General features: G+C 41.3%; 1 protein-coding gene and 1 long non-coding RNA gene across 2 annotated transcripts in view; one reads left to right on the forward strand and one right to left on the reverse strand.

Moving 5' to 3' along the window:
* LOC130181514 (uncharacterized) overlaps positions 1-17,631 on the forward strand; it is a 91,178-nt gene extending 73,547 nt beyond the window's left edge. The window contains exon 6 of the long non-coding RNA XR_008829582.1: positions 17,517-17,631. This is a non-coding gene — a long non-coding RNA (uncharacterized LOC130181514). The remainder of the gene's footprint in view (positions 1-17,516) is intronic.
* A 1,867-nt stretch (positions 17,632-19,498) lies between these two features.
* On the reverse strand, positions 19,499-20,028 carry LOC130181066 (uncharacterized). Its single transcript, XM_056394818.1, has 2 exons — positions 19,865-20,028; positions 19,499-19,667 (listed from the first exon to the last, which is right to left on the reverse strand). Exons 1-2 carry the CDS (start codon positions 20,008-20,010, stop codon positions 19,520-19,522), a joined length of 294 nt encoding a protein of 97 aa, XP_056250793.1. The 5' UTR covers positions 20,011-20,028; the 3' UTR covers positions 19,499-19,519.
* Positions 20,029-21,462: the final 1,434 nt, after the last annotated feature.

Here is a 21,462-nt window from a genome sequence, read left to right on the forward strand (position 1 = left end):
TAAAACCTTTTATATTCTCAAAAGTGCTAATGTCAGTCAAATCGAATACCACTATGGGTACAAAACAATCTATTCAGACCTTTCACATCTTCATTTATTTTGAATGGAAAGGTGACTAATTAGAATGATTCTGCTTTTGGAGCTGCATGCTACAGTTTTGCTTTCTAATTTCAGATTTGTCTGACAGTGGTGCAGCCCATGTGGGTGGTGTAAATGCCTGGCAGCTCATATTCACCATGCCAAGAGAAAAGACTGCACATACTTATTATAAGAGAACATCTTCACAGTATGAGATGGTACAGGATATTTATTTATTTATTTATTATTTGTTGTCAATCCTTGAGGATAAGCTTCATGTCTTTTTTTTCCAGCCTAAAAGGGCGTACATCCAGTAATAAACCAACAAAGCAAATAACATACTACATGAGATTTCATCACATACAATACAGGATGGAATTCAAAGAGATTTGCATGTAATTTTTCATTTATATTTTATGATATAACTGTTTTTTAACAGAAGAGAACATATCAAGTGCCGAAAACAAAGTGTAATGTATGGTATTTTAACTGCCAAAGTACAACTCCACTAAAACTACCTTGATGCAGTAACTCCCACCTGTCTGCCAGAAGAGTAAAACAAACATTTGCACATACTGTTTGCTGCAGGGTTTCCTGCACTGTACAGTAGGTGTGGTGCAGCCTGTCGCTGCTGTATTCCACCCCTGAGTGCTGTGAAGCTGATTTATAATAGGGAGGGGCCCGTGAGCTGCGATCAGCCCATTTCCATCAGTGTTATGGCTGCCTGACAACATCCAGCTGTCCCTGATGTGCCACAGAGGGCCGATGGTGTGCTTGTCGGCTCCGCTGTTTTACTGCAGCGCTCACCAAGATGAAAACATATACACACGTATACTTGCCTACACACACGCTGACACAAATGCTCCCACAAATGCAAAATCACCAAATGAAATACATCATTTTCTCTCCCAGTTTTGTCTTGAATACAGATCTGCAATCATAGTTTTTGCAGTTGCAAGGATAAAATAATGAAATACTGACTACCCTTGAACCAACATGGTCCGGTCATAGCCAGATCTAATGATACATTAACATGCAGCAGGAGGAATCTTGTTTTACCAAAATAGTCTGACAAAATCAGGCCATTCATGATGATTTTCAACATTCAATAAATTATGATTATGTTTGTATAATATCAGAAAGACAGTAATAGCTTTATTAAGACCAGGATCAATATGAAAATTACAATTTTTACACTTTATCCTTTGCTTTCCACATTGCCTTTTAATACCCACACAATGATTCTTCGCACATACAGTCTGGATGTTCCATGATAGGAATCCCACATTTTGCATACCAGGTGTTTGGTTTGTTTATTTTTATGATTTCAAAAATTCCCCACTAGTTTTATAATACACACCAAACAATACCTTCTCTCAAATTCACTTACTTTGTAAGTTGCACATGAAATATATAATGAAAGTTAAAAGCAGTTTGAGGCGCAGGACTTGGAGGACGTTTTACAAGTTGGTGCTCTGTTCATGTTTCAGACTGAGAACACACACAATCAGAGCACTGACTCACCAGAGCATCAGTGTTGTGTTTCATCAGTGCAATCTCCCTCTACCCTTTTCTTGATGTCCCCTCTCCAGCTGCTCCCGCTAACTTATGATATAATGACATTATACTGTAACCTGATAAATTGTGAACACAGCTGGCTGAACGTGATTTTGCTTTTTACAACGGTTGGGATGCTCCATGTACTGGGCATCCACCATGCTGCTGGAGCAAAGCATGAAAACAAACAAAGTATATAATTCTTCTTTAGTGAGTAATTGATGATAACAACATGATTAAATGATTAAATAACACTGTTTGCCCAGAGAGAAAAACATGTTCTTGAGTAAATACCACAGTGCTCAGTGCTATTTCTGACTGCTGGCTCTTTGTCAGATTGCAAATTTTTCCCTAATAGTTGCGACGGTTGATGCTCTATACTGTGTATTTGAAAGTAATCAAAGTAATCAATTGCAATTGTGATGTTTTGTGATCACATTTTTCCTCTTATGTGCTTCTAAGATGTGAGCCGGAGGCTGTAATCAGAGGACTGGTGGGCAGAGAGCGTGTCCACACAGTGAAAGTAACCATTTCTAATGTCTTAACCATGGTTAAATTCTGTTTTCTTGGCAATTTCATTTTTAGACAGAGCGTGAAATAAAAAAATGTGTTTTTCCGGTCTGGCAGGCTGACAGTGTAGACATTTATTGATTTTTCCCATTTAATGCATTCAAGATATAATGCTGCGGATCCACTCAGCTGAGGAACCTGTCTATCTTTATCTTATCAAGCATAAAATAACAGCTTACATTTCATTTCGAGCGTTGTTGCTACAGTTGGATTATGGTTGCATGCCTCTGCATAAAGACGCCAGAGAGCCTATTGAATTGTTAATGTACACTACACTACAACTATATGTTATGTGTGACTTTAAAGCTTGCATGTGGGGTACAAACTTGTCACCTTTCAGTGCAAATCACCATTTTGTATCCAAAGTAGGTCATTTGTGTGATTTGTGTAGATCTGATGAGTTTGAGGTGGGGTAAGGGGGAGGGGTCTGGGTCTGTCATGGGGAAATGAGGATCACACCTTCTGACTGTTAAAAAAAAAAAAAGCTCCTGGCTCTCGTCCCTGATGAGTTTGCACCCCTGTGCATGAATTGCCCCTTTATCATCCCTTTATTTGCAGTTAAATATAATCAATAAGGATTAGAATACACACTGGTGTAAACAGGTTTTAAACAGATGCAATACCAGTCCACTGAGATCAAAAGGAACAAACGTGGCAGACAATGGTAATTTGGCAGACATTTAAAGCAATGGGATTTAACCATAGGGGAAAATGATGGTAATTGAAATGCAGTGTCATTTGGCAAACTGCTGATGTGAGAAAAGTAATAAATGAACAATCAGATAGTTCTTAACATCTTCTCACTGTCGTTTTTCTCCTGTTATGATCCAAGACACAGTTAACGTTTAGTTGCCTCCCAGAGGAAACCTTGTTTAAAAGCAAAGACATTATTCTCGTATTCTCAGACAGAGGGGCACTGATCACAGTCTAATCACATTTAAATGGATGTAAAATGAACCAGTGGAACCACAATATCAATCCTGCTTCTTTCTTTCCGCTAAAATACCACAGAAATGTTGCTGTGGTAGCAGCACTCCAGTGCTACTACAACATCCAAACCGCTCATATTCTACACACTTAAGCTGTTATCTTGTCTGATCAACCACATGGAGTTGGTTAGTGCATTTTGCTTCTTGCCCTTACTTGTACTTTATGTTTGACATGGACACTGTTCCTGAACCCCTTGGCTGAAGAAGTCTGCATGACTTTCAGGATTTTAATAATCACATTTTGAATCACATTCAAAGATAACTTGTCCTCTACACTACACACTGTCTTCAGAGATTTATTAGCTTGGCACATTCGGAGTGCTTATTTGACTGAGCATCCATGTTAGACTCTTATAATCACAGTGGTGGTGATTAGTACTGAAGATGAAGACAGAGTGCCCTTTCTTCATTTCTCATCAGTGATAGATAGAAGAGTGGAAATGACAGAGCGTGCTGTGGGAGGGTAAAAGGCCAGTTTCAGCCTCTGGGCTCCTCTATGCCTGGAGCTAGACTGATCAACAGAAACACAGATCAAATACTCTGTGGCTGTGTCCCAAAATTGTGCTTGTTAAGTCTATAGCCATGTCTTTTGGTGCAGGTGATCACTGGGTTATTGCTAGGTTTGTAGGATATAGCCTGGCCTGATGTTGTCATCCAGAGTCACTCACAATGTGCAACACATCCAGCGTGGAGCAAGAATGCTCGGCTTGTTCATCAGCCACAGTTATGAGCCGAGGTTTCTCTCCTCGCTTCACCTTGAATATCAGAGCGTGCATTTTGAAAAGAGGATGTTTTTAATCATGCCACAGACGTATTAGCAGGGGTATTTCTAAATACCTCAGGCTTCTGAAAAGACGACCTGCACTGCTGCGCATTGTGTGTGTTGTTTGTGCTTAATTCATACTCAGCGTCTGCAGCAGATTGGCTCACAGGGGCAGATTGCAGACATTTGAATTAAAGCTGCAAAACTATTAAAAATGTATGGTCTGTATGAATGCATGACCTATATTTTCAGTGAAAATAAATAAATAAACAGGGGTTTAGGGAGGATGATGCAAATCTTCAGAAGTGGGACACAGAGTGAGCTAATGACATTATAACAATAAAGACTTTGGATTTCACACTGAGAATGTAATGGAGACCAATCCTGTCTTACTCATTCCCTCACCTACTCCTTTCCTCTACCCCCATAATCATACTATCCCACAATGCCGCCTATCTGTTCCAGCATGGCATGAATTGACCTCGTCTAGTTCAAGTGTATACTGCCGTGACTCACCTCTCTCTGCACACTTTCGCCGAGCACAGAGAATACTTTTGCTTTCATGTAGTGGTGTGTATTTCAGGCACCGGGACATTGACACAAGGTGGCTTTTGGAGTCTTTGTCTCATGGACGGTGATGTGGCCTTCCTCATTCATTCTGTCCCTAACCCATGTCAAGCCGCACCCCCCCACCCCCCTCTGTCTGCCTCCCTCTGTTGTCTCAGTTGATTTCTTCTTCACTCTGCCATTCAGACGATGTCAGGGACCGTGGCAGTCAGAATAAAGGCCACTGGTTTCTCTCGCTTCATGATGAACTGTCGTTGTCTGACTGAAGCAGCCTCTGAAATTCACTCAGAGAGAAAAAAAAACAAACCCATCAACTATCAACAGCAACTGATTTGTGTGAAACTTTCGCCGGCTGAGTTGTTCAGCCTGAGCTGCAGCAGTCGTTCTTGTTAAGAGAAATTAAACCCAAAACTCTGGCTGTTTGCAAGAAGAGTCAAGGCATTAACATCAATTTGTCATTTAGATCCTGTGCATGAAAAGGTCACCTTGTTATCCCTCACATGGTCTCCTGTGGCATTAGTTTTCAGCCAGAAATCTGTCCATAGACCACCGAACCAGGAATGTAACACTGACCCGCACTCTGTGATGGGAGAGTAACCTTTTACCTCATGTTTTCTGCAAAGGCCATTCTGTCTCTAAAGCAACTCATAAACCAGCATTTCTTACCCTCTGAGTGTATGCGCCTGTGTGTATCCATTTATGCGTGTATCTGTCTCTCTGTGTCTGAGTTCAGGCAAGGCTGTTGGCTGTTTATATGAAGCAGAAGAGTGTATCCATGCTGAAATGACTAATTGGGAAATATAGTGTACAACCTCATTTGATGCACCAAGCAACTTATTCCCTTTGCATGAATAACTTCAGGTTTATGCCCTAAATACCTTACTTATGTGTAGCTTCTTATACCACAGTAGCCAGTGTATTTTTCATTTTAAACCCAGTGCTAGATTATGAGAATTTCTACGCATTATGCTGTTTTTTTTTTTGTTGTCTTGTGTGCATCGTGTTAGGGGCTTCCTCCCCCTCTTTCTCCACCTCTGCTCTGGCTACTGCCACAAGCTTGGCATCAAAGAGGCCATTAAAGAGGCTTCATCTAAATGAACTTGACAGCAAAGCCAACGCGTGGTGATATGGGTGGACATGCAAATCAATATTTCACATCATCAGCCACTGGTTGGTGGAGCATGGGGACAGGATGACGAGGTGTGGCCAATACTGTCAGTGATTTGCAAGAGAAGTCAAGGAAGTCCAGTTAGAGCTTAGTGGCTGCATCTTACACTTGTACAATAAGAATTGTAGAGGTGCCCAAAAGCCAGGTATCACTGTGGAGCATTTTCTGTTTCAGTGCTAAATCCACATTCAGTCACTGTGCTCTGCGGCTGTTCAGCTCACAGTTTACAGGAAGATGAGTTGGAGGTTGTTGATCACAATGAAATGACATCTGTGCTTTGTTTATCCACCCATACATGCCATAACTGTTTGCAGTCTCATTGTAGAAAGAAAGGATCAGTGTAAGCAAAGCAGATGGAAGGCATATGGAAGGAAAGACATTTCCCCCCTCATTGAATTGTAGCATTTAGTGCTACAGAGCGGCTAAGCAATGTGTCACAACACTAGCACTGTTGATGCAGCTTGGCAGCCGTATGAACAGCAAACATGTCATTCAGTTGTAAATTATGTTACATGCAAGGTCACCTTGTGTAAAGGTTTTGAAGGAGGAGGAAATGAGCTGAGGGTGTAATTCATCTCTTCATGTCAGAGATATATATCACACAGTGGAAATCGAAGCACATTCAGTTAAACTCGCAGATAAAGCAAACACAAACATAGCACAGATGTCTATATTTATGAGCCTATTAGACCATGCATGTAAAGTCTGTCAATTCTATGTTTATTGCTGTAAATCATATATTGTTGTAAATTTCACTTTTCACTTCAGCAGTATAAAAAGTATAATCTAATATTGATTTGTTATTTGTCAAAAAGATGAAACTATATCCAACCAAAATAAACATACCTAATCAAAGAAAATGTATGCAGATGCAGAGCTGCGTGTCATCCAGGACATGTAGCTGGCATCTTCTTATTGGCCCTGCTAAATCTCCGTCCTTGTGTGACATTGAACTCCAAGCCATGCTCCCTCAAGGATACATGTCTTAGCATAATACAGACGGCTTAGGAGTCATCGAGATGTGGTCCCTCTACTCCTATAGACAGACGCTGCCAGGCAAGGAATCCCCCACCCCCTCCATACCAGCTCGTTGCCAGCACAATGCCAACTCTGTGCTTCTCCAGCTTTGGCACCCTTGACCGTTGACTCTCTCATTCACACCTCCCCTCCCCCAGACACAGAGGATACAGTGAGGCAGTGTATAGTTCACATCAACTTCAACCACCCTGTCTGGTGACATTACGTGTACTAATGATAGAAGGGCTATGCAAGGGGACAAAGTGCATCATTCTCAAACTGAGTTACTCACTTTTTTTCATCTTTTTTCCACCAATAAACCAATTTTTCTATGCTCATCAAATATCACCTTTTCACTGAGAACTTTGCCAGATATAGAGAGACAGACAAGGTCAAATCCATCCCCATAGTCCCCAGCTGGCACTAACCCCAGTGACAAGGGTGTTTGGGAGAGGGAGACGTTTTCAGGCTGGATGCACAATTTGTCCAGTGTTTACTGTCCTGTCCATTTGCATCACCGACAGTCGACCAGAGTGACATAAACATGAAGCCACTGTCACAGAATGCTATTGCTTTCTTTTCTTGGTAAGACTTGAAAATCCTCTCCCAAATTCTGCACATAATGCACACATGATTTCTCAAGATACATGTGCAGCAATAGCATGTACACACGTGCAGTAGTGTCTTTGTATTACAAGGACATTTCATGGATATAATCAATATTCATTCTCTAACTTTAACAGTCACCACTCCAACTTAAACCCAGCTGTAACCTTATCATGAACAAAATTGTGTCAAAGGAATAGTTTGGGAGTTATGCTTATTTGAAAATTAGATGAGAAGATCGCTTAGCTTAGCATGAAGATTGGTAGCATGGGTAAGCAGCTAGCTTGGCTGTGTCCAAAGTACTAAACTGTACCAAAGCTGCATTATGATGCACATTGGTCTAATAATAAAGTTCTGCTGTACACTGTTAAGTGTTGCGAGTGAGTTTTGAACTCATTAGACTTTTTTTTTCACCATGCACCGAAGCTGAATTATGTAATGACAGTTGTGGTTTTAAAGAGGGTTACATTCTGGACTAACTAACTACTCTGTTAGCTGTAAAACCAAGCCGTAACCCCAAGAACAGCTAGAAAGTCATCACTTTACAAATGTATTTTGACTCTGAAGTTCTGAAACACAAATTGGGAATTGGAAGTGCACTTGTTGATTTGCATCTTCTCACTTGCCAAATGTTTCAATACATCGCAGCTTATTAACAGAGGAGTGTTAGAACCCTGCTTCTCTCCACATTGTTCACAGGCGTGTTTGAAATAAATGTCAGTGAAATTAGCAAAGACTTATTACACTGTATATAACCCATCTAAGCAGATTATAGAGATACAAAACTGTGAAATTAGCTCATTGAAGACGCAGTGTTTCTCACTAAATGCTTCCAGGAAAAGCCGTAATCCAGTGATTTCAATCAGCCGGTTATAATGTTTCAACCTTTAATGTCACTCCAGCATCTTTATTTTCAATTTCATAAGATCAGTGCATCAGGAAAAAAAACAATCTGTGTGCATAGCTGCATTTCCTTATTTGATATTCAGGTATGCTAATGGAAACATGTAGTCCTATACCATATATTACATAAGCACAACAGGGTTCCTCAACCCTGCTAGCAAACGTATAGTCACACCTGATGATGAACAGAATGACCTGATTTCCTGTATCTCCAGAGACATCTGTGCAGATGAAGGAGCGCGGTGCATCAGGCCTCCATTTCCCTTCTTCCACAACCTGTCATGGAATCAATCTTGCCTTTAGATGTGCTCCCTATAGGGACTGAATCAGAGAAGGTGCAGTGGTTTAACCTTCTCTGTCTTTCTCTTTCTATTTCTATCTGTGAATGTATCTATCCATCCTTATATTTTGTCATCCTTTCTCTTCTTTCTCCTTGGAGATTAGCTCTCTTTCCTCCCTCTCATGCCGACTTTCTTTCTGTCTCTCTCGCTCTCTCTTTTTTATCTCTCCTTGTCTTCTCCTCCCCCTCTCTCTCTCTCTCTCCTCTGTCTTGGTAGCGCCGCAGCTATCGGAGCTAAGGGACTATGATTAGGACAGAAGAGAACTGGCTGTAAGACAGAGACAAACTCAGAACTGGGTCATCATTGTTTCTGTGTGAGGGCCCGCTCTGCAGATGAAAAGCTTGAAGACAAGAGGAGCAAACGATGCTCAATACAGCACCGGGAGCCTTAGACATTTCTGGGCTACAGAAATACTCATGCAAAGGAGGATTCGGAACAGCACCACAGAATTTATGTAATAAGAGCTGAATAAAACATGCTGCTGGCCCGCTTTTCTATATCTGAACCCTTCAAGTTAGTAATCATCCATTGGTGGGCTATAGCTGCGTGGCAGCGCAGCCACTAAGAAGTGCAGCGGTCATGAAGCACAAGACAGGGAAAACCTTAGCTGTCACGGGGTAATAGTATTTTGACACTGATCATCATTTTTCTCCTGCTCTCTCATGCTCTATCTCTTTCTTGTCCTCTCTGCAGTCATCTCTCTGTCTGTCTTCCACCCCTTCAGCAGACAGTCTAACAGGGTCTGTCCCACTGGCCAACCATTCAGCACTCATCATGCGCATCATTTCCTCTCATCATTCCCCCCGGTGTGCTTCTTCCATCTCCTCTGGCCTGTTCACTCGCCGTCAACCACTCTCCATAAACCCTTTCTGTCTGTGAGTGTGTGTTTGTGCCTCAGTGTGTCGTATATAGGAACGGGTATGCATAGTATCACATGTAAAATGCTTCTACATATTGTTTACATGTGTGTTTGTGTGTCAGTGTGACTGTATGTGGTATCTCACGAAAAGGATGCGACACTGTGTGCGCTGTGAGGTGAAATGGGTTGCGATGTCAGTTTAAAATAACCAGAGCTGGGTAATATAACTGTCACATTTTCATGCCAAAACAAATTATGGTTTTATTTATTATTTTATGCATCATGTGTTGGAGGCAACAAGTATCTCACTGTAGATAACTTAACATCTGCTGCTTGTAGTAGCTTCTTCCTTTTGCTAATTTGAGTGCTACTGAATATGTTATCCAAAAATGGGCAAACAGCATTTACTGTACTCTTAGCTGCTCCATTAGCTGGCAATGTCTCTAGAATAAATTAGTGGAGCAAGAGGATGAAGAGCATTTATGCTGCATGTGACATATTAATTCTCATTTCCCACAAACATTGCATCAAATGGAATATCCTGAATTGACACGATGTTGTTGATGTTCCTGTGTTATGGTTGGCTGGAACACCAAATATAATAATGGACACAACACCAAGTTATCTGCATGAGGGTTTATTGAAAACATGAATAAATGAAATGAAAAGCAGATACCAAGCAGCACAAAGGTGCTGCTGCTGGTACAGAGAGACAGAGAGCTGAACAAAGGGTCTGGTTATATCGGCTCAGCACAGGTGCTTGTCAATCAGTTGATCAAGCTGCAGCTTGAAATTGGAAACACCAAAACAAAACAGGCTGTAACATTTATGTTTTTTTCTACAACAGGATACATTTTGTGTCAGTTGCTTGTGTCAAACCCTTATTGCAAATCAGATTCAGCGGTGCCTTGGCCTACTTTCCAAACCATCGAGGAGCAAATAATCAGCCCGAGCTGAGGATTTGCCTGGCAGTCTCTCAAACGTGGATGCTTGCGAAACATCCTTTTCTACAAGTGCTTGGTTTCACTGAGAGACTTTCAAGAGTGTTGAATGTAGCTGACAGGAAGAATACTGAGACTTATACTGCCATCTACAGTGGAATCGCAGGTAGTTCATGTGAGAAAGCGGTGTGGTTAATAATGTTTATATCACCAAATGATTTCCATGTAATACATCAAACAACATAGCTCAACTGTATATGTTCACTTCATAGGTCACAACTTATCGTTTCCCCATGTTCTCATTTATTTATTTGAAATATACTGATTGCAATATTTACTCCAGCATTCTTTTGTCTTTTGTGGACTTTTCCCTTCTCTGCTTTTGCTTCTCCGCCTCCTTCCTAGACGAGCCCACTCCACACAGCAAAGAGGTAATGCCAGAACAGTTCCTGGTGCCAGACATTGCCCAGAGGTTTATAAATGAACTACTTGTTGTTCAGAGTGTGGGAAGATTTTTCTTTTTATTATACAAGTAAACCCAACACCCGCTACCAAAAAAAAAGAAAGAGAGAAAGCCAAGGATCATCAGAGGCTTAAAACCCTTTTGATGTATTATCCACCTCATTTTTCCATTTGATTTCTTCCTCTTGTTATGAATTTTTCTTCCTTTGTAGTCTGTCTATGCTTCTACCACACAGTTCAAAATATCCCAACCACTATTTGCAGATTGTGTTCCACAATGATTCGTCTAATCACCATTTTCATCTTGCTTTAATTAAACCCTTTATTGGACAGAGACACGGGCCATTATGCTCTCTATATTTCAGAGAGAATGGATTGGAAAATGACTAATACCTTATGCTGACCTTTCTCAATCGCTGGCTGCTGGCAAGGCTATGCAGAGCAATTTCATTAACACATTTATCTCATCCAATGCACACCTTAGACTTAATCCTAACAGCCTTTTCATTAGCCTTTTAATTGAGCAGCATATAAAGTGTTAAAATGTCTCTCAGCCCCATGTCAGTCCCAGCTTATACACATTAATTTGGGGTAGTTAAACCCACATTAACATCATTAATCATGCATGTTCTCCCCATTTTCTTAATCTCACTGTGTGACATAGTAAATAACTTGCTAAATGAAAAAGGGCCTGGCTAACCATTTACATATCAGCCATGTGTGTACCACAGGGTTGGAAGAAGATGAATACAATTACATTAAGAACAAGATTTTAACAATCTCATTATAAAATGCTATCATTTAGTACAAAGAGTGTAAAACACATCACATACAATGAATACCAGCTGAGTGCTTGCTAGATTGTTTGGACATATGGTTCAGGTTCAGGTTACTTTATTTGCACCTGTAGGTAGATTTGTACACTGTTGACTTGTGAGATTTGAGATTGTAAAAACAGATTTATTGTCATGTTAGGGTTATGACACTTGAAATGACTGTAAAAACTGAGATCAGATAAATCGCATTCCCAGGAAGAGCCAATTTCAACATGTCATACCTTTCCTGTAATGAAGCAGAAAATTTAAAGGAAGGAATTATAGTGACATTTTTCAGACTCAGCACCTTGACAAGAAAGATGTGTGTGCTTTGCACACTGATCGGATAAATCTACCACAGGATTACATCACTGCCTGTAGTTGGAAGAATGTGATTTTTTCAATCTTGTCAGTATTTATCCAGACATGGAAGATAATTGCTATACATTGCCTGCTCTGTATGGATAACACGATCTAATCAGAATCACTTCATAATCAACCCCAAAAGGCATTCTCATCTGTACACACATATTCAAGACAATGGCATGAAGTTTGTGAGACTGCCAGTAGATGGCAGTACTTCCTCAGCTTGTCTGACCTGGCGGCGAGTGCAGTGAGAATATACCAGGGACAAAGGTCAAATAACACAGCAGTTTTGACCAGGAGAGGGTCAACACATAAATATCTCTGGGGACTTTCTCAAGTGCCTAGTGCCGCTTCTTAGTGTGAGATTTGCCAGAGGAAAAGGCAGAAGTCCCATTTCCACCTCAGCAAAATGAAATCAGAAGCCCCTGGGATTTGACTCTGACCTTCCCGCTCCCACTGCTGCTGAGTGATTACTGAAATATAAGAGGCTAGAAGGTGTGCGGCTGTAGTAACTACATAATGCTTTACAGCACGAAGCTACATGAAAATCCAAATGTGAGATGATTTACATGTATTAATAACTATTATGTTCTAATTAACATTGATTTAGAGTCTCATGGAGCAGACAGTCAGTCACAAATACACAAAGGGATTATTACGACAGGAAAATACAATGGTTTCTGCATCAGGCAACAATCCTTTACATTGTACAGTGTAATATAAGACTAAATGACAATCCTGTTTGTTTAACGTTTAGTGGACAGGAATTCCTTTGGTTCGCTTTAGACCTGCACGCTTTTTATTGGCTTGTGTGGGATTTGGGCAGGAAACCAGAGCTAATGCCCCCTCTCCCACTTCAAACGGATGCCAGGCACCCTTAAATGTCATGGGGTGGTTAGAGAGTTGAAGGAGGTGGGAGGGAGGGGGACTGAGCAGTGAGAAGCTGAGGCTCACAGGGCGAAGGAGAGAAATCCAGCCACACCGGGCTGGCCTCCGAGCTTATCAGTGTGTGCTAGATGTAGCTTTACAGAGGCTGCTAAGGCAAACCAGATGCAGTGTAGCTCGCTCTGTGCCACTATGTGTCAGGTACAGCTTGGGTCAACCTGAGGCGCCTTGGAAGTATAGGAAGAGGCCACTGTAGAGTTCAAACTCACTGCAGATGTTCCTCTCTAACATACAGTAGAGTGTTGGGTCCTGCGGTTAATCCTCTTGACTTGACAGCATATTTGAAAAGTTTTGAAGGTTTCATGGTGTCACTACAATTACTCAGCCTGATGGATTTCTTCTGCTTTTTAGATTGACAACTTGCAGTGGTTTATAGTTGGAGTATCAAAGCCTGTTGGTGTGTGTTCTGGGGTGTGTTCGTCACTGGGAATCCCACGGTGTCTTTCTACTCTTGCCAGCGGCAGTGTTTATAGGATTTTGTCTCATTTTCTCCAGTGTTAATTTATTTCCATAAAGGCAGCCATGACACATTCTCTCCTCTGCCTTCTGTCTCTATGTGGCTTGACTTTGCTGAGCTATGAATTTCTCTCCCTGTCTCTCTCTGTGCTGAATGGAAGAATAGACCGGATTGACCTCAGTCCCTGCTGCATGGTTATTTTGACAATGAGCATGATCATCGTAGTAAATTTCTCTCCGTCTCCTCCTCTCCATGTCTCTTCTGTCTGTTTCCCTCTCTGAAGCTCTACATGTGTATACCCTGCTATTGCATTATTTTGCAGTTTTGGATAACTTATCACTATATTGTTAAACTCCCTGAGGTATGTCATTATGGTTTATCTGTGTCAGTGGGTAAATGAATATGTTGTGGCATGGCTGACTTCAATTTCCCATGTCTGCGACTAAGCCTCTCAAATCTCCAGCTTGCCAGTATCATACGCCTCCCTCCCCGTGTGTCTGTTTGGCAACCAGATAATACCATCTCTCTCATCTCATCTGGATTATATGGAGCTCATTTGCCTTTGATTTCAAAACCATTAATGCACAAATGTGTTGGTGACTGACCTGTGACCTTTCTCATCAACTGACAACGCAAACTGGTCTCATCACTTCTCCTCTCAGGCTCTTTGGACCTCAGGGGTCTGGGTCAGGGTTTGGTAGCGTTTGTGCTGTTTTCTCTGTCAGACTTGCATGATCCACTGCCACTTAACGAGGGAGAACAAGGCTGAGAAATGAGGCATTTCCGGGCCCAAGGGTTTATTCCTACAGCACAGTGGATTACATTACAACTTACAAAAGGGAGACGTTACTCATTTTTTAAAGAAATCTTCTGCGCTGAACAATGTTCCAGACCGTCTTAGTGTCTAATCTGCAAAGAGAAAACTTGCAGGCGTGTCTTTACACTACTGGATTCTATCCAGTTCTGTCTGTGCTTTAAAAAGGTGAGGCATGCAGAGTCCTAATCAGGCTTATATTGTTGCTGAATGCTTATCACATATGCGGTGGAGCAAAGCCTCTATCTGCCTCCGTGTTTCTTCTCTTTCCTTTTCATTTTTCCTCATGCCACAAATATGATGTAAAACAGGGAGATATCCAAATAGAAAAAAAGAAGTGAATGTAGTCTTTGTGTTCCTTCCTGTTTTTCCAAAACATTGCCTTCTGTGAACAATGCTGACATTGAAACAGTACAGATTACACATTGCTACTATCTACCAAGAACAAAGCGATGTACATACGGTGAAGCTTTGAAATAGAAGAAAGTTAAGTAAAAACAAACACATTACTATTTGACATTCCCTAACTAAAAGGCATGTGTTAACAATTTATGCAAACATTTTATCAACGGAAAAACCATGTTCACATATGGAGGTATATAACTAAATAACAAAAGATGACCTGGTATTTCACATTATTGGTCATTCTATAGACAGACAACATTTTTAAGTCTCAGTTGGTGTAACTGGTTGTCACTTTATTTCTCTCAGCTGTGTCATCAGATGGCCATCACTCTCCGTCGCGGAGCGGTTTCCATGGTGACCACATCCCTTTCTGGGCAGATTGTTTGCATGGGATCAGGGTTAACCATGTGCTGAAGGAGCAGAGGGTCCTGCTGGGAGGTGAGGGTGGGCGGGGGCTGGCGAAGGACAACAATTTGAGCGCTGGGTCCCTGCAGCAGGAGGGCAGTCAGCTCTTCCTGTGTAGAGTTGACCACCGGTACACCATTCACCTCCACCAGTCTACAAGGCCAGATACACACACATCCAAACGTACATCCATATGTCAGGTTGTGTAGAAACAGCAAGCATTAAATATTCACCAATAAAATCCATCATCGTCTTGTTCTGATTTATGAAGTCAGAAAAAGGAAATTCTTCTGAGTTTTTCTTTGATAACGTACAGAATGTATTGTACTTGTTTATGAAAAGCTGATGGGGAAATTCTCTCTCAACTCCTTCAAAGTATCAAATGTTTATTTGCCAGCACTATCGCTGCAGGTAAAGGCAGGACCTCCATAATGCTTTTTTAACAAGCACCAAACAATATCAAAGAATTCACAAATCACAGAGCATGAAATATTAAAAGCATCACCTTTCCGCAGAGCTCATTAAAAAATTCCCTTCATTAGTTTTTATTTATAGCCGCCCAGATAAAGCTGACAGGGAAATAACAAACCTTTGTATTTTTTCATTAGCTGTGTAAGGAGCATTGGCACAGGTGCGATATGTGAACACACACCGAGGCTTTAAGTGTGTGGGAACTTGTTTGACTATATTTGTGGGGTCCAAAAACGAGGAGCCGATTATTCTTGTGAGGTTCAGCTTTTGTAGGGACCAAACTGCTTGGTCTTGGTTTTAGGGTTAGGGGTTAGGTATTCAGCTGTAATGGTTAGGATTAGAGTAAGGGGCTATGGAATGTATTATGTCAATGACAGGTCCCCACAAACATAGACAAGTGAGTGTGTGTGTGTGTGAGGGCTGGGTATCTAAGTAAGTACTTGTTGTAATGTAGTAATTGCTTAATTATATGAAGCTCTTTTATCTGCTCCATTTCACTCTCTTCTGCATCCAAGTATTACATTACAGTGTTTGCTTGTTTTGGGGCCAATATCTGATGAGTTTCCATAGCTACCAAGCATAGAAAAATAGAGCGATGAAAGACATGGGTGTGATGAGTGAGACACTGAATACTGCTCTCATTAATTGGTCTCTGTGAACACTAACAAAGTTTTTGTCATCAAGCCTAGATAAATTACTTGCTTTGAATTTTTTTTTTGTTTTTTTTTTTGCACGTGTTCATGTGTTACCTGTCATCTAAACAGAGGTGAGTGTTGTCCACCTTGACCACCACCAGTCCGCTGCCTTCTCTGTAGCGACATTCAAAGCCATAATGGCCATCAGGGCCTTGGTTCTCCTGTACAATGAGCAGCATGGCCGGACACTGCAGTGACACCAGCTGGCTCAGGCTACCAATGGCCACACTCTTTTTCTGGGCTTTCTCCTGAATTCAGCAAAAGAAACAACACAGGCACACATTCATAAATGCAAGGGCACAGACTGCTTAAATGCAAATGCTTCTGACTTTAAGGCAAATGCCATATGTATTGGGTTTATTTAATTTTTATTAAAATACACTGTGTGACACAAGATGTAGTATTGTTATAAACCCATTTCATGCTAGTCCAAATGAAGTCAGAGACTCCTAACTTATGTAGTAAAATGTTACCTACACTAAGTAATACCTATTTGCAGTAAGTAAAGTAAAGTTAAAAGAATAGTTTGCCTTTTTTTGAAATACACCTTTTTATTTTCTTGCTGAGAGACGGGAAACTGCTAGACTGGCTCAAATAAAAATATCCACCTATCAGCACCTCTTATGCTCAATGATTAAAACTTATCTATTATGTTTAATTTAATTATTTACAAAAATGTCAAGCCCTTCCATTAAGGTCAGTGGCAAATAGTTATTGAAATTCAAAAGTAGCCAGGTGCAGTTGTTGTTTTTATCACAACCCTGTTGAGTCAAAGGATCTTTCAAACTTTCAAAGTTATGTTTCAATACCTGTTAAACTTGAAACTAACCTAGTTATCATATTTCTTAGAATGAAGCCATACAGATGACAGATACCACTATGCCCCAAGAGATAAGACTGAGGCTGCGTCAAAGCCAGGAGACCACCAAGATTTAATGATTAGCTTTGGAAGAGATCACACCACAAGTAGCTTGCAGGGATCAGAAATAACTTGTGAGTCTGACCACTGAATTCCAATGTTCCCTTATCCAGCCTCTTGGCACAACCCCCCACCCCCCAGCCCCCCACCCCTTCTCCCTCTGAATGGCGTGTGAATGCCTTGCAGCAATAGATGCCGCCTTGCTAGGGTCAGAGGTCAAAGCTAAGGCTTCTCTCTGCTCAGACGAGTGGGCCAGACAGGATATATCTACGGAAACGCAGCTGAAGACCCTTGAGAAACCCACTCTAATACACATCATTTTCCCTTTTAGTTTGCCTCAATGTTGGACACACGCCAGGAGCCCAAGGAATTTTCTCTTCATATTCTTCTTGTTTATCCACAGGATCTGGTCAAATCCGAACCTACCTGGGCCAGACACAGGGCACATATCCTAGTGGACTGATTGTGGGCAGTTAAACCACCGCTACTGAAGATCATGAAGGTCAGACAAGAAAGAAGTCATCACTCAGGAGGGTAAAAGTGAATAGAAGTTCACTCAAAAGAGTTTGGTTACCCCCCCCCCCCCCCCCCCTTAAAGAGAATTATTTTCCTCTATCATAAGAAGCTACAACAAGATCTGTGAAAAGACTTTGTTTCGCTCGGTGTGAGGAATGATTCTCTGACAGGCCAGACAGCATAGATGCTAAGTGGAAGGGATTGCATTTCAGTTACAACGGTGGGTGTTAGTTGTTCTGAAATCAGTGCTGTCACTCTGAATGTGGACGCCTGGGCTGCTCTAACAGCAGAGATCTTTAACACAATCAACCTTGGGGTAGAAAATGGAGGACAGGGTAATGGGAGACAATTTGACCACACCGATCAACCACAACTCGTATCATGGCTGTTTCTATATAAAAAGTGGAGACACCCTATCCTCCGCTTAAACTCAGGGGCATGCCATGGCAAAGAGGTGGCAGATTTTTCTCAAACCTTCAAACCGCAATCCGTCCTTTAAGACCATGTGAGACTAAAGAGTGGGTGAAACAATAATTCTCCCAATTTCCCCTCTTTAATAGTCTGTCTGAAGTTTTCACTTGTCCAAGCTAAACCACTTATTTAAAATCATTTCCGCCATTTGTTGTCCTTCCCCTCCTCCCTTCACTCTCTGCCTCTGTTTCTCTTTCTCCTTCTCTCTCAACTGCTTTATTGATGCTCTCCAGTTGCAATAGATCCTAGAGATTAGACTGCCGATGATGAAATATTTCCTTATTGTCTGTAATGCGGGGCAGCCTACAAGACCAAACACAGGGCGGTCTGCTCCTTATTAGAGCAGCAGCTCCATCAGTTCCCAGACTGCTCCTCAGCTTTGACCTGTGTGTTAACTCTGATTAGGTCATATGATAAACATTACCACTGCTGCTTTTCCCACAAACTCAGCACCTAAAAAAGTGTGGCCCCGGGGCGGCAACGTGACACGGGGCACCTTTCAAAGCTGAAGCCGCGTGTGTCCTTTCATGGCAACTCGTTAGGGCTTCTCCAACGGGATAAAAGAGCCACATTAAAAAAGAAGTGGGCTCCTCCGGGGATAGATGCAGATAGTCTTACACATGCTGGCCCATTTCTCCATTGGACTCTCCCAGTGGCTTTTGTCACACGCATTCCATTGTTGGTATGGTCACAGGCTCTCGGATGTCAGCGCTAAACATCATTTTCTCAGAAAAAGTGCATGTTCATCCAAAGGACTTCACTCAGCCTTGTATACCCACTCTCACAACGGAGCTAACTGCACAGCTTAACGAAACAGAGTAACTGAAAGGAGCATTGTGTTGTCAATCAGGCGAACAGTGAAGAAAAGATCAAAGATGATTGACATAATGGTGTCAAGTAATGGCCTACCACATCAGGAAGCTGTTACCACCTTTCTCAGTGGGTGTTAATTCTACTGTAGAACAATTAAAAGAACAAATATGTGAACTTAACATGCTCTGTAGATCAATTTAGCCCCTACAATGAGGCTTTCATTAGAGAGGAAGATTGTAGTTGTACTGTTTATATTACCCAAGTTGTTCTGATATGGTTAAAGGCAGAGGCGGAACAGCGTTTGCTCTGGCATTGTGGGCCAAAAACACCAAATTTGACTATTCTTTCTTCTGAAGTAGGATTTTAGTAGCCCATACCACACATGCTTCTCTCAATAACTGGCGTTGTTTTGGTGCAAATCTTAGTTTCTCATTGTGTATTTTTAGCAACCAAAACATTCTCTGACTCAGACCGTGCAGCTTTCCCACATTTTGGTGTAACTGTGTTTCACATGCTGTTGATTAAACTCTGCTGACTGAGCTCCAGACCCTCAACGTGTGAGTTCAAGTCTGCCAGTGGGGCAAGTAATCTGTGAAAGATGTTTAATCACTTTAATTTGATCAATACTACCTTGCTTTCCTGCAAAGCATTTTGTAGGTGGGCCACCTGTCGGTTGAGATGTACCATGGAAATTTCCTCCTTGAACACTTGGCAGTTCAGCTTCATCTTTTCCAAGAGACGAACCTCCAACTGTCTGAAAGGCAAGAGGCCATATTTTAGAAAAGGTCAAAGACATAAAACATGGTTTGTGAAGTTTGTATTCATGTTTGTACATTTATATTCAGAGCAGTTGGCATTTTGGAGTCTGCCTTTAATGTCTTAATGAAAGGTGAAAGAAAAGTTTTATGTAATGTTGAACAAGCTACTAATTAACAGAGACAGTCCACCTACTTCTTCTTGTGAGCAGCTGAGTGGTTAATGTTGCCTCTGAGGGTCTGCAGGTTCTGCCTCTTGTCGTTCAGGCGGCCTTTGACCAACTCCAGCCTCTGCTTCAGTTCGGCAGGGCCAAGCTTGTCTACATTCACATCTCCATCCATGTTCTTTAACTCTGAACAAAATGCTACCAGGCTGTGGTGGAGCTCCTGGACCTTTGGGGTCAAAGAGGTCAACTTTATATCATTGTACTTTTTTATTTTATTAAATCAATAAAAAGTGAATTTTTAGCTGTAGTGCAAATGTCAATCTATTGCATATAGTTCTAGATGTAGTTTAGCAGAGATAGTGACCTGCAAGATGACATTTTGTAGTGAGTCCACCTGTTGGTTGAGCTCCCTAATCCTCTCTTCTTTAGCTGGCTGGTTCCCCTGGACATTTTTGTTGATATTACCATTTTCATTGGAGCTGTTGACGTCTGGGCTGTTTTGGGAGGCAGTAGTTGTTGGTTTCTCCTATGATGCAAGAGCATGCAGAAAGCTTCTTTGTTATGTGGGTTGGTATCTAGAATGCAGTATAATTGTCTACAGTTTATATGTTTAAGTAGTCCGTACTGTTTTACACAAGTGCAGCTCCAACTGTCGGTTCTCTGACGTCAATGTCAGTAGACTTGCAATCTGCTGATCTGGTGAGAGCTCCTCTGAAGAACCTTGAAATCAAAGCATATGTGCCGTATACAGTATTTCCTCCTGTGTGATAAAGACTACATTATGTGGTGTAAATCATGTACTACACACCTTGCTTTTCTTTCAGTGTGAAAAGACTTTTGTCTTCTGTCGTTCCCAGCATTTTCATACACGATTCCATGATTTTTCCTACCGTTGTTTCCTTTGGTGTTCTGAGATGAACTATCCGCTCTGACGCTGAAACGTCAGGATGACAGTGAGAAGTAATGTAGAGGCCATAAGTGCTAGCCTGCCATACAGTATGTGTCCATCATGATCATACAAGCTACACCTGTCCCACAGGCTTGAAGGTGTATGGTATAACCATATGTACAATAAGTGAATATTTGAATACAATGCAAACCTATGTTCACACAGATTGCTGCAAAAACAGTATGTAAAAAGTCCATTACACTCCCATTAATGTTCACATCCACCATATCATGTAAATGAACATGGATTTCTATTATTTTTTCTTATACTTTTAAACTTTACTCACCATTAATAGTGATTTCTATTAGCTGAGAACTCTTCTGTACGATGTTGTTGCTGTTGTTTCTTTAATGGAAAAAGTCAAAAGATTAAAATGTGATTGACTTCGTTATTTGTTTGAGACGTTCGGTATATGTGGAGGCTATACCTGAGTTTCAGGGAACGGCGATTCATGCTCAGGCAGCTCACATGAGGAGAGGACTTAGACTTGCTCATTGACACCAATGTTGCAGTGAATGTCTCAACATTATTGGGCCCTAAGGAATCTATTACCGAAAAAAGAAACACCAGTAAACATTTAACATTCTTCATTTGTACAATACCTAGAAAATGTTTATTTGTGGTGTTGTAAGGTAAAAGTGTACCGAGCAGAGAGTCGAGTCTCTGGGTGATGGTGCT

This window comes from Seriola aureovittata, chromosome 14, assembly GCF_021018895.1.
Source record: "Seriola aureovittata isolate HTS-2021-v1 ecotype China chromosome 14, ASM2101889v1, whole genome shotgun sequence".
Classification (NCBI taxonomy): Eukaryota; Metazoa; Chordata; class Actinopteri; order Carangiformes; family Carangidae; genus Seriola; species Seriola aureovittata.